The 19,230-nt window shown below is 31.6% G+C and overlaps 3 protein-coding genes across 4 annotated transcripts; all 3 read right to left on the reverse strand.

The window, feature by feature from the left end:
• Positions 1–304: 304 nt before the first annotated feature.
• LOC148609519 (uncharacterized) lies at positions 305–1,952 on the reverse strand. 2 transcript variants are annotated; one of them, XM_088540540.1, is made up of 3 exons: positions 1,784–1,952; positions 1,145–1,298; positions 305–612 (listed from the first exon to the last, which is right to left on the reverse strand). In XM_088540540.1, exons 2-3 carry the CDS (start codon positions 1,282–1,284, stop codon positions 453–455), a joined length of 300 nt encoding a protein of 99 aa, XP_088396666.1. In that variant the 5' UTR covers positions 1,285–1,298; positions 1,784–1,952; the 3' UTR covers positions 305–452. The 2 variants fall into 2 exon arrangements, with proteins under 2 accessions (XP_088396666.1, XP_088396664.1); XM_088540538.1 differs by having other exon boundaries at positions 1,788–1,947.
• Positions 1,953–5,854: 3,902 nt separating this feature from the next.
• LOC148609520 (neuronal acetylcholine receptor subunit beta-3-like) lies at positions 5,855–10,178 on the reverse strand. The gene is made up of 5 exons (XM_088540897.1): positions 9,962–10,178; positions 8,970–9,014; positions 8,662–8,771; positions 6,673–7,181; positions 5,855–6,233 (listed from the first exon to the last, which is right to left on the reverse strand). Exons 1-5 carry the CDS (start codon positions 10,139–10,141, stop codon positions 5,884–5,886), a joined length of 1,194 nt encoding a protein of 397 aa, XP_088397023.1. The 5' UTR covers positions 10,142–10,178; the 3' UTR covers positions 5,855–5,883.
• A 6,698-nt stretch (positions 10,179–16,876) lies between these two features.
• Positions 16,877–17,347, reverse strand: LOC148609521 (uncharacterized; the record flags this gene model as incomplete). The annotated part of the gene is made up of 1 exon (XM_088543121.1): positions 16,877–17,347. A coding segment is annotated over one exon (471 nt), but the record flags the coding sequence as incomplete, so codon positions are not given.
• Positions 17,348–19,230: the final 1,883 nt, after the last annotated feature.

Genomic DNA, 19,230 nt, shown 5'->3' on the forward strand with positions numbered 1-19,230 from the left:
AAATTTCAACAGATAACAGTAAAAAGTGACAGCCTTTATAAAATCCTACAGGTTGTCTATAAAAATGATGACCATCGGTAAAATACTGTTGAGTTTCTTTTTATCCATTGCTAATAGGATTTCTTTGTAAAGCCCTGTTGAGCTTTTATTTCATTTCGTTTACGTTTGTGTACAGTTAAAGAATTCTGCGTAAATAGTCGGATAAGGGCTGTTAGTTTAAGCATCCATTTAAAAGGGTATGGTGAATTGATAGTTTTAAAAACGTAATCATATTGGTCATTTACAAATGGCTGAGAAAACTTCACAAGTGAAATTCGTTTATTTATAAAAAAAAAAAAAAAAAAAGAAAACAAAAAGAAAACAAAATCATATATATAGAACTCATGCATTTATGAATTAAAATTGATTGCATGCTGTCACAGTGAACACATAGTCTGTGGCACATTTGAGAATTATGCTACTGTGTCAGGACGATCAGGCAGGGAAGGTCCAGACGTATCGTCATTTGGCACCTGCGTCGCAGATCGTTGCATGTGACATCTTTGAATTCTGCGTTGCTCTAGATAACGCCATCTTGAATTTAAATCTTCGAAACGCGAGTACGATCGTCGCCTGAAATATATATATATATATATACACTGATTAAGGGCTCAATATTATTGATTATTAAATGACAATGGCTTGGCGGTGATTTTTTGTTTGTTTTATTAGTGTTTTGCTCTTACATACAGTGTGTCTATAGTTATTTTTGTCGCAGTTTCTTTTGATTTTTGTTTGTCGAATGCATTTAGTCGTTTTAGAAATTCTCATAGAAGCCTGTTAACTCACGAGATTTAATGACAAATAGCCTTGAAAACTAAGTCTTATAGAATGTCATGTAGCGTACACTGCAAAAAAATTCTTTTAAGTAAAGAGCAACAGATCAATCCATTACTATCATCTAAACTATATTTGTAATGTGAGTAGTATTATCAGTCCGTGGCGTAGCTACAATGCATTTTAAGAAGGCAAGGCATGCTTGCAATAGAAACCATCCAAAATAAATCTCTTGTAATCAATTGAAAATTACATTCATCTCCAAGCAGAATAAAATATTTAATGTTTGTAGGATTTCACTGTACTTTAAAACCAAGAGTATACAAACTTCATTTCTTCAAGTTTTGTTTTCTGACGCTGTAATTCTATTCTTCGCCTTTTAAATTCCGTGTCCCACTTTTTTTCTTCCTCTTTCTCCTCTGGACTCAATAAGTCAACATCTTCATTTAAAAATTTCTCCAGATCCATTTAGTAGTCTTTAGCTTTCATAAATGAAAAATGTATATTCATTCCCATGTTTGTCTGTGTATGCCTATTCATATACTTAATATGCATATATATTGATGTACATACATAAAACCTACAAAAATACTTCAACAAAACACTTTGTATTTTTGCCGTCAACAATGGTCATCTTTCCCTGAAACGTTGAAATGGTATGACCAACCAAGTAGCACAAGCAAGACAATGCGGATGTCTTCCGCTTAATTACCAGTACATATAAGCTATTCAATCTTAATCTTGTTCAAATGGAAACAAGTCATAAAATCTATAAGTTAATTAGAACAAATGTTGTCTGAAATCCGATTACAATTGCATAGATTTCAGTCTAAAAATTTTGTTTTTCTTCACCTACTTTTATGTAGTCATCACATCTTTACCCCGTACTTGATTTTTTACAATGCAATTCGAAAATATACAATGTCTTAAGATTTTATTGATCTGCAATTATAAACATAGAACATACTTACAGTTGTGTAGACAAGACATACCAATCCACTCGACTCTTTACTAACAAAATACAATATAACTGATAAGTAAGGATTTTAATCCTGTCCAAACAAAAACAGATTTTAAGTATATACATATAAAAGGGTTATTCAAGTATATTAAACCACCTTCAAACATTTAAACTCTTCAATATGATATCGTTATTTATTACACTCCATATATAAGTGTGAAGTTCGTGACGCTTCTATAAATAGGTATACTATACCAAATTCAAAATCTTTGTAATTAATTGCAACAGTAGTCACCATTTTTTGAAATGATTAACATGACTGAATAAAAAAAGTCACATGGTCGTTCTCTCAAAGATTGAAAAAAGCAAAGAATACCCATTGTCTGCAGTAATTAATTCTATTGAGGAAGGGAGATGACTTATAACACTATTCAATTGAATGTTTCGTTGTTAAGAGTCGACAGATCGAATATCAATATACAGACTGATATGATTGTTAAAACCCATTAATTCAAAGTTGATATTTTCTTAATTGTCAAAACTATTATTAAACTCACTTTTGAACACGATACACTTATTGAATTATTTGTCGAGAACCTTATATTGATAAGCAATAAAGCAAAGTTTCTTGACCTGTCAGTATTTGTTCTGACCATAAAGAAAAAGAAACGTTTGACTGTCCCAAAGCACGTGATAAATGTTTGATAACAATGATTTCAGCATTATTGACAACTATTCCAGCAAGAGATACCGGCCTTAAATACAGAAGCGTAACTTGAAACACAATGTCAATTTAGACACACCAGGCCTCGTGAAGGTCCGGGTGTTAAAAGAATAGACCTGCAGCAGCGCTAAGCTTGTCGTAAAAGGCGATTAAATAGTGCTCAGAAACCTAGCCGGAGGCTAGGCGCTCTGCCCACAGAGCAACTGGGATGTGTGCCCCAGGTGGTGGAATGGGGTAACCCTGGCGTGTTACATGCTGAGGTTGTCAGGCTGTAATACGGAAAACCTGACCGCAAATCATAGTGGTGCTTTGTGTTGGGAAAGATGTCATGTTCCTCGCACGTTAAAGAACCCTGCAGTGGTATTCGATAGGAGTAGGAACCTTTGCGCTCCGCCACAGGAGGCTAAATTGCCCGACCTTACCCATCCCTCCCTTTTTTCTAGTGGCAATCAACATTTGTCGACCATATTATCCTTGTGTCCCATCCCTTTTTTTTTCATTTCATCATCATTTCATGTTCATTTTATCATCCATTTCAAGTTCATCGTCTGAATATAGCTGAAACATTGCTGCTCGGACGTTAAACCCCAACAATCAATCAATCAATCAATAGACACACCAGAATACAAATACATGGACAAACGGAGATAATTCACATACACAATATAGTCACCAAATTAATATATAACTACTTATAGAAATTGAAGTTAAGAAAAACCAAAACACACAAAACTAAAGCACATGCAATAGGAACTGTAATAAACCCAACTAAACAAAACCAAAAAAAAAAACAAACAAACAAACAAACAAAAAATGGTAGTAAAATTAGATGCTCCGGAAGGGTAAACATGTTAATATGCTTCGTTCGCGGAACCCGTAACATCGCGAGTAAATTCCAAGAAGCGTCAAGTTAGGTGGTTTGTCAATCTGATAAGAACGGTGGCTGAAGATATCTTATCTTTTATGTTAGAGGGAAACAATACAACTTCTACAAAGGCATATCATCAAGTAATTATAAACCGATCATTTCAACATAGATTTCGAAGAGTGCTTATATTTACACATAAACAATTCATTTTCCTAACTTAGATACATTTCTTGATTTCTGCATACAGAAGTTCATATGACGACAAAACAGTATAATTTGACACATGATGTATTTCTTATTTCAAATTTACTAAGTATATTATGATGTGTATAGTAATTGGTTGCATTGTATCCCTATGCAAATAATAAGAGTACTAATTACGGACACCATTGATAATAAAAAAACGGCACAGTCGTCTTACTTTTATTCGGGTATTACTCTTAGTATAGAGAATTAAGTAGCACTCCACCTAAGAATCATACAAAATGTGATTCATGGTTGGAAAGCCTACATATTTTTATTTTTGATATTTTGTTTTAATTGTTTTATATTTGACTTGCTTTGATCACTAATAAAAAAAACTCTTCGCATTAAAACGTATGTGACTTTGAATATATATATATATTCAATGAGGAAGGATATATATATTCAATAAACATATATATAAATTTAAATTTTATCATCTTCTGGTGATGTTAAACATATTTAGACGTTTATATATATATATATAAGTGCCTTAAATAAACTGAGTGTGTATGAAAGTAAATGGAATTAACAAAAAACATTAAGTTCTTCCTATTTTGTATAGTTTCTTATTACAGTATTTGTAAATATTTTTTATTTTTATAGTTCAGTATTCAAGATCAACACACAACGTGTGTCTATAGCACAATGTTCAAGATCTTTGTTACTGTCGGTAAACAATTTTTTTATACGTCACAGGTATTCACTTGATTAGGTAGTGAGTTGTGTTCACAGACCATTTACTTTCATACACACTCATTTTATTTAAGGCACTGAAGAATGTCATTTGTTGACTGAAAATTTTGCCCATTATATACTTTATTATAGTGTGTTAACATCTTTATCGGTATCGTTTTACAATCCTTTAGACTTTTATAATTATTTTTGCTCAAAGCAACGATGTCCTAGCTTTATAATGCACGAAATGAAGGGTGTAATCAGTGTATATATATATATATATATATATACACTGATTACACCCTTCATTTCGTGCATTATAAAGCTAGGACATCGTTGCTTTGAGCTGATAATTCGACTGTCTTTGTGGAAACAAGCCACTAAAATCCCCCGAAATTCTTTTGTAAGACAGTGTTACCCAATCATTTGCACGATTTAACTGACCCGACCATCAGCTGACTGTTCCTATACTTGATTTAATTTTCGTTTTCGTGCTCAATATATACTCAATACTAGTAGACCCGGTTTGCACTCATATGTGATAATTGTAATACATGACGGGCAGAGTGGTTTTTATCGCCCTTGGTTTGAATTGCAATAATGATTGCGAACACTTTATCACAATTATTTACATGAAAGTAAGTAGCTTTGAAAGGTTTTAAGTAATGCACTTAGTTGACATAGCAATTGACACTCCAGTAGAAATAAAGGAGATCATAATTTGATATCATTTTTTACGTACATTGTAATTTACCTTATCATAAGTTTACATTATTTGAGACCCCTCAAAAATAATTTCATTGAAATATATATATACTTTACAAAAAAGATTCATCATCGGTCGATCGCGAATTTGCTTGTAATAATGAAAATGGAATTTACGATACAATGTCTTGTTCACTGCGATTCTTTCATTATTTATAACTAATGATGTAACAAAAATAGCATTGTTTCTAACAATTTTACACTTCTTTCTATGCGATGATTCTTTCATAATTTATAAGTAATTATGTAACAAAAATATCATTCATTTTTTCTAATAATTTTACACTTCTTTCTGTCCAGCAACTAATCAAACAAATATCGTTAGTCAGAATGATTTTACATTATCTTACAATGAGTTCATTAAAGGGCAAATAACATTGTTTTAAGAAAGAGTAATCAAGAGAACCAAGGTTATAGCGGTAATCAAAAGAATGTAACCCAGGGACAAAGACCAGACATGGAAAACCGACATACACAACAAAGAACATAAAGTAACTAAAATCATACATACAATGTAACAAAAAGCAAATGAGCAACTCGGACTCCACTAAAAACTGGGAGCATGGACCAGGTGCACCGGTAGGTTAAGCGTCTTTGGGTAAGAACTAATGCTATTTGCTCTTTAATGAACTCATTGCAGGATAATGTAAAAGGTTTGGTGTTCATAAATTGTATAGGTTAATATAATGTAAGTACCTTTGACGATTGAATTAGTCATCGTTTGTTACTATGAAATGGATAAAAAAAGGTTAACTCTTTTGACCTACAGTTACTGAATTTATTGAATTAGCTGTCCCGTCTTGTATGATAATTCTACCAAGCATTGTTCTAACTAACAGCATTACAAGTATCCTCGCTTATCACAGAAATCAGGTCAATATGTGCATATAGACAAATGATGAAACATGCAGTTAAACTTAACAGGTCAAACGTTTTCAAAGGTGTCAAATAATGACGTAACTTCCTTTTATGAGATTTTATCATCCGACGTAATGAGGTGATGATCTGTCTGCAATGTTTTTCTTTTCCAAGAATTTCCTCTTTTTCTTCTGTATTCAATTCTACAGGGAAGACTTTATTATCGTTCTTTGGCTCTGTATTATTAGTGAAGTAACTTACAACTACAGAGTTGACGATTGTTACTAGAGATCCACCAATCAGAAACAGGAAATATTTACCTAAAATAAGTCGCATATCTTAATGTTATGGCCATAACAAATAAATCTTTATAATTAGAAAACGTTTTAGTTTTTTTCTGGATTATTCAAAAATATTACCTCTTATAGCTGTTATAAGTGCCTTCAGTTTTCAACGTTATCCTTTATACTATCATGAACCAGAAATTATTATGTGATAGAGTACACGAGGCGACACATATTGTGTTTTAGTATAACAACTGTTATCTTCTATGGATGACAATTCATTTTGAACATTTTATTGAAAGCATTCCATTTATTTTATGCTAAAGAGCAATAAGTACAAGTTACGACGCAACTTACGTCATTTTTGACAAAATGTCAGTTAATATCTTTACCGATAGTTCTTCGCTGCGAAAAGGGCTACACCTTTTGTTCATTTTAAAAACAATGTTGTTATTCTATATTCATTGCAACCTACCGATCACTGGCGATGAGCGAGATGTTTCAGGTATTAAACTGCCTACTTGAAGCATCAAAACCATAAATGTCAGGAAAATTGTCATGCCAAAACCTACTCTCTCTCCCTCTTCAATTGGAATGAAAAAAGCTAGAATGCAAAGAAAAGACAGTGCAGATGCCGGAAAGACTATATTGTAAATGTAATATAATGGTACTCGCTTCAATACCAACTCTAAGGTCGTAATAGGTCCAAAACTCAGCGTCTCGACGTCTTGAATATCCCAATAAGCATGTTTGTCAAAATTAAAAAAGGTAAATGATGGTGTTCCCCAAAGGAAGATCTGACGTTCTGATACGGTAGAACCACCAAGTAAAATTTTACAACTGTGGCAATCAACGGGAAATTTATTGGGGTCTACTGGACAAATGGTGCTCAACTCGCCAAACGGAGTAGCCAGCAATGTACCATTTGACATCACTTTAATCTTCTCTACCGAGACTCCGTTTTCCAATAAGCCCGACTCCAATCTGAAGACAAAGAAATACGATAGGTTTTGATTGCAGACAATTAATGTTAACTCTTTTACTATTACATTGTATGTTGTATGTTGTTTATAATTAATTTAAAACACTAGTACGTATTGTTTCATTTTAGTGTTCAATACTCTTTTACTACTATAATTTGGATTTCGTAGTAATTCTTTTTCATATTCGCTTTAGTTGTTGACTATTTAAATGAGAATGTAAGTTTAACTAGACAATATAATACTGGACAACATTTATTTGATAGTTATGACGGTAAGTTTTACTGGACAACATTTATTCGATAGTTATGACGGTAAGTTTTACTGGACAACATTTGTTTGATAGTTATGACGGTAAGTTTTACTGGACAACATTTGTTTGATAGTTATGACGGTAAGTTTTACTGGACAACATTTATTCGATAGTTATGACGGTAAGTTTTACTGGACAACATTTGTTCGATAGTTATGACGGTAAGTTTTACTGGACAACATTTATTCGATAGTTATGACGGTAAGTTTTACTGGACAACATTTATTCGATAGTTATGACGGTAAGTTTTACTGGACAACATTTGTTCGATAGTTATGACGGTAAGTTTTACTGGACAACATTTATTTGATAGTTATGACGGTACGTTTAATTCCCAAAGACTAATGTTTGTTTAATCTTATGGTTTATATGTTCAATCGATATTACTTTGCAGTATTACTTGTATGATTTGAAAAACAGGATTATCTAGTTTCAATTGAGTGCAATTACATATTTCTTTTGACATAAACTAATTATAGGACACGTATTGTATTTCCATTACTAAATCAGAAGGGTTTTGTTATATTTGGTCAAAAATAAAAGCAGAATTTAACAGAGGTCGTTAAATGATTCGGTCAAGTGAATGCAAGCATAAATGAACTGAAAAATGGACAGGTACGGAAAAAAAAATCACTGCTCTACCCTACCTGTTTATATATACATGTATGTATCATATATTTAGATCAAAATATACCTTTTTTGTATATGCATTATGAAAGCTTGTTTAAACCCTATATCGTTTACCCTATATCGCATACGCTTTATCACACCTCTAGACCAATATCTCATACCCTAAATCACTCCCCTGCATAGAACAAACATGAAGTATAGTTAAAATATATGATATAATGGACATGACATGTCAAAATCTGTATCGCATGTGATATTAACCCTCAACCTATATTACCCCGCGGGCCGATGGCCCTTGGGTTTATATAGGAGTCTCGGATTAATACCACACGCGATACATATTTTGACGTGTAATATTCAGTATATATTGTTAACTATCTAATTATTAATAATGTGAATCATCTAATATCATCTTTTCCGTATTGTTCTATAGATTTGTGTATAATATATGTATGTTATGGAGAGGACTTTACTAAGTCATGAAACTTGTGTCTTATCTTTTTGTTCATGTTTGAACAATGACGATATGTTTGAATTAAACCTATTGAATATCCGTATATCTGGTGTCCAAACATCTTTTCCATTGGTAGTAAATGATGTCAGTCCACCATATGACTGGGGATCCCATGACAGGTAGTCATCTGTCCAAGTCTAACGAAGAAAATTCATAAAATGAAAATAATGCACTCTGTATTTTAATGCCCCTTAAAAATCATGTTTAGCCTGACAACTGATGTTATTTAATGTGATAATCATAGTATTGTTGTTAATGGACATTTTATTTTAATTACGTTCTTTTTTCCCAGGATGTATATATTTCTAATATTTCCATTTGAATTGAATACTTACTAATTCTAACGCTACGCTTTGTGTAAGCTTCGTGTCTTTTTCAAACTAAAACAAATAAATAATCCATATTTAATAAAACAATTGTAAAAATGCCTACATTTCTATATCATAATTAAATCAGGACCTCCAGGGCAAACTTCATATTTTGAAGTCTCTGATTATACATTTTATTTTTTTTTCATTTTCGTTTTATTTCTGTGTGTTTTGTTGGAATCTCAGTTTTGTGCTATTTAGCTATTTGTGCTATTTAGCTATTTGTGCTTTTTTACGATTTAAGTAGCTCATATCTTCTGTATGGAAAATCTTCTTCGGCCAGCATGCAAACTCATACAGAAGTATGTATTTTCAATTAGCAAATATAGTTTTATGATGTAATATCTTCCTTCTAAGTTTGAAAAACACGCGTTTGGCATAAAACTGGTTATGATACCATATATGGTATGGTAAAATATATATGAAAAAAAAAACCATTTATTTAAAGTAGTCTCGTCTAAAGAGGATAATTGGAGAAACATGTTCTGTAGAAATGTAATGGGAATTTTAGTTTTTTGAAAATAAGAGAAATCTAACTAGAAAAGAATACTAGAGTAATCAAGAGAACGGGAACCAAGATTGTAGTTGAAATCAAAAAGAATTATAATCCAGGGACAAAGACCAGACATGGAAAACAGACAAAGAACATAGAATAACAGAAATAATGCATACAAAGTAACAAAAGTAAATGATTAAGTCAGTATTAATTCTATAGAACAGCTTATTGAATGTTCGCAAAGATATATATAACAAGTTGTAAAAATTCTCAAACATTAAGGCACAATTTCTTCTGCATTAAATTAAATAATTTATATCGTTTTGAATTATGTTCATTCACCCTTATATATGAGAAACGAAATGGGAAAATCTTTATTAACAAAATATTGGTTCTGATCTACATCGAGATATATGGTTCCTATTGTATCGATTATCTTCAATCTTATATTTATATCACTTACCAATCCTTTTAGTCTGATTAAGCTCCATTTAATGTAAATAAAGATATTATCATTTATATTTACACGTGGTACAACTTCCGGACTATACCTTGACACGTTAAAAAGATACTGTCGTAACAAGAACTCATGATTTGTAGAACCTGAAAAAGTACGTGTCATTGTACATATCAGACTAGTCATTAATCAACGGTTCAAAAGTTTTACGGAACTATGAATTTTCGAAATACATTAATGTCACCTCATAAAGAAATCATGTGCACTTTATGGTGCATATCTAGGATGGTGAAAAAATGTTCGAGTTTGCTTTAAATATACTAAATATGTTGCACTTAGTTTCTTGATTTGTGATAACCAGTACCGAATAAAATTTATCTAATTTGTATCATTCTACCAATAAAATGAAATTAAATATTTAATACTGGTATTGTATGATCATCCACTAGATAAATGCATACAGATCAATGTAAAATGGTTAATATAAAATAAATGTGGTTGATTTTGTTTCAGTACTAGCGTTAAATGAATAACTATAATAATGACTAACCTTTTGTAATTTTTCGCCTAGTTTGAAATACTTATGCCTTGCATGCAGTAATAATGCCTAGCCTGAATTAGAATTATGATTATATCTGATCAATTGTGCCCATCCTTAAATAATTGTGCATATCCCTAATTAAATCTAGGCTAAATTACTTTAGACCTTGCAAAATTACTTCGGGATAGTCATATGTCTAGTTCCTGTAAGTCATAACAATTTCCGGCTGGGCATAGTTTTAGTTCAAGCTTGGTTACTACTTCAGACAAGGCATATACTTCTTTTTAAGACTAGGAATACATATATTAGACTAATTTGAAGATAACGCGTGAATTCAAATTTGTTTTACAATTATGCCGCGTCACAATAGATCAAAATATTCAGGAAAATGTAGGAAGCTACTCTTATTCTACAGATAAAGGATAGTGGAAAAACATATACGGAAATTTGTCTACACCTTTCAATTGATGTGTTTGCAAAAGAATCAACAACAACAAATTTTTCCTGTTGATCTCACACCCTAGATGTCTACAACTTGTGAAAAATTTCCTTTTTTTCGTTAAAGTTTTTATTTTTTTTTTAATTTGTTGCAAGTTTGTTTTCTAGATGTTCCATCAATAAAACAATTTGATATTTTCGTAAATGTACAGTGTACAAGGTGTAATAAGGAAGAGATTATCCCCCTAAAAAGAAAATCATGCAAAGCTTAAATATCTATGAAAATTCACTACATAAACTGTCATTTTAATGAGCTACCCGGACTCTACTTAAACCAAGGAATATGGACCAGGTGCACTGTTAAGGTAAAAGAGAACATTGACATTATTACACTGTCTGGTGTTTGTTCTGTATGTTAATGTTGCTTTCACAGACACAATATATACATATAAAACATGTAAGTGATCAATTCATCATATGCAATAGTAATTGTGTATAAAATTATTTATTAAATTAAACTGTACACCCCCCCCCAAGACAAAAATACTTTCAAATTGTCTTTGTTTAATCTTCATTTGCAACATCAATACACATACATCATTAGCCGTTTAAAATAAATTGCAATGTGAAGTGAAACAACGAAATACCTATTAATCAAAGTTTTTAATCAATTTAAGCACCTGTAAAACTCTTTAACAAATCTGTTTTGAAATAACAATGATGATTACATTAACCATGCGTATAATGTATCGGTGTGATTCAGTTGATGAAAAATAATTATTGACACAAACATATTGTAGTCACAGTTCTATGAATAGGGAAGTTTGTTTTTGCGACATTGTTCTTGAAATTGTAAGTGATGCATTCTGCATTACAGAAAGAAATACAAGAAAAGAAAATATATTTTTCCATCATTATGTTTGTACAGGTTTTATAGTAGCAATAATAAAGAAATGGGTACCATTGCTACCAACGGATAACCCATGTTGTTTAAATTTATATTCTACATTTTGCCTTGCTGTTAAAGGAAAGAATTCTTACCTACAAATTTTGTGTAGATACAAACACAAAGAAGTAAAGTAATTATGACATGTTGTCCAATTCGCTTATCCATATTTCTTTACTGATCTACAAACTGCAACTTGCATTTTATTAATATCTTACTCATGCGCCTAAACACGAGTTTACAAAGCATTGAACTAATGTGGCATGACCAATTCTTGTATACTTACTGAATCAAATTTAAAAACAACACTTACAGATTTCAATTAGATTATTTAAATATCATTACCAAGTCCAATAAAATGTACATTTCCTTTATTAAAATAAGTGTGATACTTAATGTCCATTTAAATTCTACAAGGATTAAAAGGTTAGGCTCTACATTTCAACCTTTTATGATTTTTGGTTTATATAACATGACTCTAAAGCGTTTTACATCATTACATTTTAGATGATGCGTATCTGTTTTGGGACGAAATAATCATACTATTTTATAATAGTGAAAATGATATATTAAAACGTTAAAATCACAAGCTACTTGTGAATGATGTAGTTCTACTACAAATTAATGTTTATTTGGCACCAACAAAGATGTTTTTTATTAACGGATTGCCACAAAAAAAGTTTCAACCTATTTTGGTCCATATTACATTGTACAAGCACTTATTTATATTACAGAACAAGTTTTAATCAGTTTTTATACATAATTACTGAAATTTCAGAAAACATGTATAAATATTAAATCCTTAAATTCTCTATATATATATATCTCCCAACTTCAGTAATTATGAACAATTTTATTGATTTAATTCCGTAAATTTGTAGAAAAAATAAAAAATATGAAATACTTTGTCCTGAATGTTAATATTTTATCTTAATATGGTGAAATACTGTACTTGAATATAACAAAATTGTCTCAAAAGACGCCAGTGTACAATCAGTTAATAAATGAACCCACTGAAATACATTCTAGTAACGTGTTTATTTTCCCGAGTCTGTGTAGTCCCTACCCGGCGGGTGTTTCTAGCAAAGCAGAGGACACTTATCCTACCGGTGCACCTGGTCCATGCTCGCTGTTTTTAGTGGAGTCTGAGTTGCTCATTTCCTTTTGTTATTTTGTATGCATGCTTTCAGTTACTTTATGTTCTTTGTTGTGTATGTCTGTTTTCTATATCTGGTCTTTGTCCCTGGATTACATTCCTTTGATTACCGCTATAACCTTGGTTCCCTTGATTACTCTTTCCTATTCAGTCATTTTCATATACTACGATATTACAATTTCAACGTAAAACTTATAATCAATATGGAAGACAACTACAGTGGACAAATGCACTATTCATCGAATCCAACAGGCATCTGTATTCAATATATTTTTAAAGACTAGCGATAAAAAAGCTGATTCCCTGTTTGAATGACAGGGTTTCGTACTTATTGCGACTGTGTTTATCTTCATATCTTTATTTATACCAGCATGCCATTCAGAACAGGCAGAAACAAAATGACATTGAATTATAGCTGTAACTAAGCTCTTTTTGGACGTTTCTGATAGACAGTTTTCTTGTCTGTATAGGAACTTTAATCTTGAGTATACTTTTCGTATAATATCAAATATCTTCCATGGTAGTGAACTTTTCAGAATTGGTTTATTATCAAACATCATATTAGTCTTCTCCGTTTTAAAACATGTTTTATTTTCATTGTGTGTTTTTTTATTAGACCACCCCATACATATAAATAGTTAGATAAATTCTTTTCATCCAATACGTTGATAAAACATTATTAAAAAAAAAACAATCGTGTATCAGCTGGTGTCAATTCAAATAGAAAATGCAACAAAATTAAATTTGAATTAGTCTTTCATCTACAATAAAATACCTATTTGCTAACTTAAATTGATTGATTGACTGTTGGGGTTTAACGCCCGAGCAGCAATATTTCAGCTATTTTCAGGCGATGAACATCAAATGGATGATGAAATGAACATGAAATGGGATAGAACACAGGGATAATAGGGTCGACAAATGTTGATTGTCACTAGAAAAAAGGGAGGGATGGGTAGGGGTGGGCAATTCAGCCTCCTGTGGCGGAGCGCAAAGGTTCCTACTCCTATCGAATACCACAGCAGGGTTCTTTAACGTGCAAGAAACGTAGCATCTCTTCCAACACAGTGCACTACTATGGTTTGCGTATTATGGCCTGACTACTCCAGCATGTAACATGCCAGGGTTACCTCATTCCACCACCTGGGGCACACAGTAGGAAAAGCGCCGTAGCCCCCGCTAGGGTTCTGAACACTATTTAGTCGCCTTTTACGACAAACTTAGCGCTGCTGCTGTTCTGTTTTGCATGTTTTGTAATAAATCGCAATATTTTAATTAATGTAACAGTTTCCTAAAAGAAAAGTTTTTGCATCAGGGGTATCTATATAACAAACGTTTAAACACATTAAGTGTACTAAGTTTTTTTCACTGTTACATAACTTTGATACAAAAATATTATAGCACATGTAAGTCCGTAATTAAAAGGGATAATGCTAACCCAGTTCATTTACGTAACATAACAGGGTGAGCTATACAATTCATTTTAATTTCTTACCTGTAAGTACGTCCCCCTAATGCATCCCTACGTAAATCTAAGTCATATTGCAACCACTTTGTATGTAGACAATTTAGAGTTTGACATTACTACTCCAAGTCCAATCCATGTTTGACTGATTATGTCTAATACTGGTAGTTTTGATGAGTTTTAATGTATCTACATTCTTTAATATTGTATAATATCGGATGTATTGTTGAGTGAAGTTTATTGTATGGTAGTGTTTTCATTCAGTTCATTTTTTTATCTTAATACATTACTTTTCTAAAGCTGATGATGTTAGTATTAGGATATTCACCAATACGGTCATTCTTAGTAATCTCAGCTAAGTTAGAAAATCAAAGCAGGTCATTTCCTCTGATTCCAGTATATTAGAAAACGACTATTTGGCAAGTTACGAATTTACCATGAAGAGCAGTCAACTTATTGATGAAAAACGCTGGAAAGGGATTGGTAAATCATTAAAGTGGATACTGAAATATGGACACGGGAAGTTATGATCTCATTTGACACCATTAACGCCAGATATTGACATTCTTGGATTGGTCATTAGCAAATAAGTATTTTATTGTAGATGAAAGACTGAACTAATTCAAATTTAATTTTGTTGCATTTTCTATTTGAATTGACATCAGCTGATACACGATTGTTTTTTTTAATAATGTTTTATCAATGTATTGGATGAAAAGAATTTATCTAACTATTTATATGTATGGGGTGGTCTAATAAAAAACACACAATGAAAATAAAACATGTTTTAAAACGGAGAAGACTAATATGATGTTTGATAATAAACCAATTCTGAAAAGTTCACTTCCATGGAAGATATTTGATATTATACGAAAAGTAAACTCAAGATTAAAGTTCCTATACAGACAAGCAAACTGTCTATCAGAAACTTCCAAAAAGAGCCTGGTTACAGCTATAATTCAATGTCATTTGTTTCTGCCTGTTCTGAATGGCATGCTGGTATAAATAAAGATATGAAGATAAACACAGTCGCAATAAGTACGAAACCCTGTCATTCAAACAGGGAATCAGCTCTTTTATCGCTAGTCTTTAAAAAATATATTGAATATAGATGCCTGTTGGATTCGATGAATAGTGCATTTGTCCACTGTAGTTGTCTTCCATACTGATTATAAGTTTTACATTGAAATTGTAATATCGTAGTATATGAAAATGACTGAACAGGAAAGAGTAATCAAGGGAATGTAATCCAGGGACAAAGACCAGACATAGAAAACAGACATACACAACGAAGAACATAAAGTAACTGAAAGCATGCATACAAAGTAACAAAAGGAAATTAGCATCTCGGACTCCACTAAAAACAGCGAGCATGAACCAAGTGCACCGGTACGGTAAGTGTCCTCTGCTTTTCTAGAAACACCCGTCGAGTAGGGACTACACAGACTCGGGAAAATAAACACGTTACTAGAATGTATTCCAGTGGGTTCATTTATTAACTGATTGTACACTGGCGTCTTTTGAGACAATTTTGTTATATTCAAGTACAGTGTTTCATCCTATTAAGATAAAATATTAACATTCAGGACAAAGTATTTCATATTTTTTTTTACAAATTTACGGAATTAAATCAATAAAATTGTACATAATTACTGAAGTTGGCGGATATATATATATATATTTTAAGGGTTTAGTATTTATACATCTTTTCTGAAATTTCAGTCATTATGTATAAAAACCGATTAAAACTTGTTCTGTAATATAAATAAGTGCTTGTACAATGTAATATGGACCAAAATAGGTTGAAATTTTTTTGTGACAATCCGTTAATATAAAACATCTTTGTTACTGTCAAATAGACATTAATTTGTAGTAGAACTACATCATTTACAAGTAGGCTTGTGATCTTAAATTTTTAATATATCATTTTCACTATAATAAAATAGTATGATTATTTCGTCCCAAAACAGATACGCATCATCTAAAATGTAATGATGTAGAGTCATGTTATATAAACCAAAAATCATAAAAGGTTGAAATGTAGAACCTAAACTTTTAATCCTTGTAGAATTCAAATGGACATTAAGTATCACACTTATTTTTAAAAAAGGAAATGTACATTTTATTGGACTTGGTAATGATATTTAAATAATCTAATTGACATCTGTAAGTGTTGTTTTTAAATTTGATTCAGTAAGTATACAAGAATTGGTCATGCCACATTAGTTCTATGCTTTGTAAACTCGTGTTTAGGCGCGTGAGTAAGATATTAATAAAATGCAAGTTGCAGTTTGTAGATCAGTAAAGACATATGGATAAGCGAATTGGACAACATGTCATAATTACTTTACTTTATAAGTTCTTCACTTTCACAGTTACTCCCTTTGCTGTAGTCTGAACTGGATGTCGTCATAAAGATTAAACTTCAATTGCAGATCTTCTTCAGTCCTCCCATATATGCCACAGTTATAATAACACACCTGGTCAAACTCATTAGTGTCATTTAAACGTTTAATCAAGTTCATATTTCTCTGGGAAACATCATCAACAAATTTCACATTTCCCTTCAGCTCTTTTCTTTCTCGCATAACATTTCTCTTAACATCGCTGCTAAAGAGCTTCACAATGACTGGGTATGGTACCGGTTTTTTGGTTGGGATCCTGTGGATAGCTACAACATCCCTATTCTCTAGTTCAACCTTCAGTTCATTTTTGCAAATGTCCATAAAATCTTTTCTTAGATTTTGGTTTGTCTTGCGGGGAAAGTTCATAACTTTAATGTTATTTTTTCTCGAGTATTGCTCGTTATAGTTGCTACTAGTATCTGCTTGTTTAGCTAGTTGTTTCGTTTAAGTCTTTCCTGATATTAGTAGTAGTACCATGCAATTTGTAATAATTTATATTTATATTATATTTATAGTAATTTATATTCTTTGTCGTGTTTGTCTGTTTTCCATGTCTGCTCCTTGTTCCTGGATTACATTCTGTTGATTTTTCGTTTATGTTATCCAGTTATATAAAATCTACATTCTACATTCTACATTCAATTTTATCACGTAATCTTTATACAAAATCACTCAATTTACAATATACATGCAATATCAAGTTATCTTTATTTAAAATCACTCCATACTCATTTTACATTCAATGTTATCCTTAAAAAGAATCACTATAGAGACATCTTTGGCTTAATGCAGGTGAATAGTTCAACATACATGTTCAATATTTGAATAAAATACATCAAAGTAAACCAATGGCAGCTATTGTGGCCTAAACCATATTTGCTGACCCTTGCACTTCACCTAAATCTTATGGGAGTCAAGGTAATAAAGCGAAATGATCATTGAACATACAATGTAACTTACTGATTTGATTCGTTATATGACAGTCTAGAGCTAACCAAATACAGTGCATCCAAGTTCCTCAATTAAAAGAAAAGTACTGTGAATAAATACCATACACAAAAAACACATTTTTTCCGATGATGTGGTCAAAGCCAAAGTTAGAGCATGATAATCATTGTATTACATCACTTTACTGTAAGCTACCCATAAATGACAATTATCAATGGTTTGACTTGCCTAGAACTGCCTAATACTTAAACGTGTGACATATACTTGCACGTTTATATTTACTCTTTGTCTGGTTGAAACAGTCTGATTTTTCAACAAATGATATGATTTTCCAAATGAAAATTTTTATTCAAATATTTCCATCAAGATCATCTCCAAGATAATTATTATTACAGGCCAGATGCAATCTATTATTGAAATCTATCAAAAGTCAAGTTATCAGATCAACCGAACTTAACACTCAAAATCTGTTATTTTTCAATAAAAATGTATGTTTTTCCCAAAAATCTTTTTTATTCAAATATTTTACATCAATAACTTCTCTAGGATAAATATAATCACAAGCAATTGAAATAAATCCAATATTCAAGTTATCAAGTAAACGGACCTCAATTCTGAAAATCTCTGATTTTTCTACAGGAACATATGATTCCCCCCAAATTGTGACAGTTTGCAGAAAATGACTTATTTCACTGTGTAAGCAACTAGTGTAGTCCGAGTTGCTCATTTACTTTTGTTACTTTGTATGTATTATTTTAGTTGTTCCATGTTCGTCGTTGTGTGTGTCTGTTTTCACTGTCTGGTCGTTGTCCCTGTATTACATTCGTTTGATATCCACTAGAATCTTGGTTGCCTTGATTATTCTTTGATGTGAAAATGTCAATATTTGTTGTCATGGGAACACAAGATTTGCCGTTTATTTTTTCTTCAAAACTCAGTGACATATACATTTTTTTGCATTTTTTGATTTAATGGATTTCTGTAATTTAGTTGTATTTTTTTATCATATGTGATGGTGAATGTAAGAATTTTCCTATCATTCTGTGTCATACCGAGAACATAGGACAAAAGGACGAAGTATTAGAAGCTTTTGATATTATCACCTTTGTCTGTTAAAGCTTTTTTGTGTATTGAAACACGATTTATTTCCGACGTATTTTAGGTCTTTTATAGGCAGTGCTAGAACCATTGATATAGCCAATATGAGCTAATGGTAGTTTTGATGATATTTATTGATCTAGGTATTATCTGTAACTCTTGTCTCTACAATTAGTGGTCAAAGTAAATAAATATTAATCGTGTTATTGTAGATCTATTCATCACAAAGAGATTCCTCCACGTTTTCATCCATGTGATTTTTACAGTTATGAAATTAT

This window comes from Perna viridis, chromosome 8 (assembly GCF_037379345.1).
Source record: "Perna viridis isolate PV_CMFRI_1.1 ecotype Kerala chromosome 8, ASM3737934v1, whole genome shotgun sequence".
In the NCBI taxonomy this organism is placed as follows: Eukaryota; Metazoa; Mollusca; class Bivalvia; order Mytilida; family Mytilidae; genus Perna; species Perna viridis.

Excerpts from the sequence above, each read along its gene's own strand:
- LOC148609519 (XM_088540540.1), bottom strand. The coding sequence starts at position 1,284 with ATGGATCTGGAGAAATTTTTAAATGAAGATGTTGACTTATTGAGTCCA. Across the intron at positions 613-1,144 it reads ACAAAACTTGAAGAAATGAA|GCGACGATCGTACTCGCGTT; the intron begins GTTTGTATACTC and ends TATATATTTCAG.
- LOC148609520 (XM_088540897.1), bottom strand. The coding sequence starts at position 10,141 with ATGACTAGTCTGATATGTACAATGACACGTACTTTTTCAGGTTCTACA. Across the intron at positions 8,772-8,969 it reads AAAGCGTAGCGTTAGAATTA|ACTTGGACAGATGACTACCT; the intron begins GTAAGTATTCAA and ends TTTCTTCGTTAG. Across the intron at positions 6,234-6,672 it reads TCGCTCATCGCCAGTGATCG|GTAAATATTTCCTGTTTCTG; the intron begins GTAGGTTGCAAT and ends GACTTATTTTAG.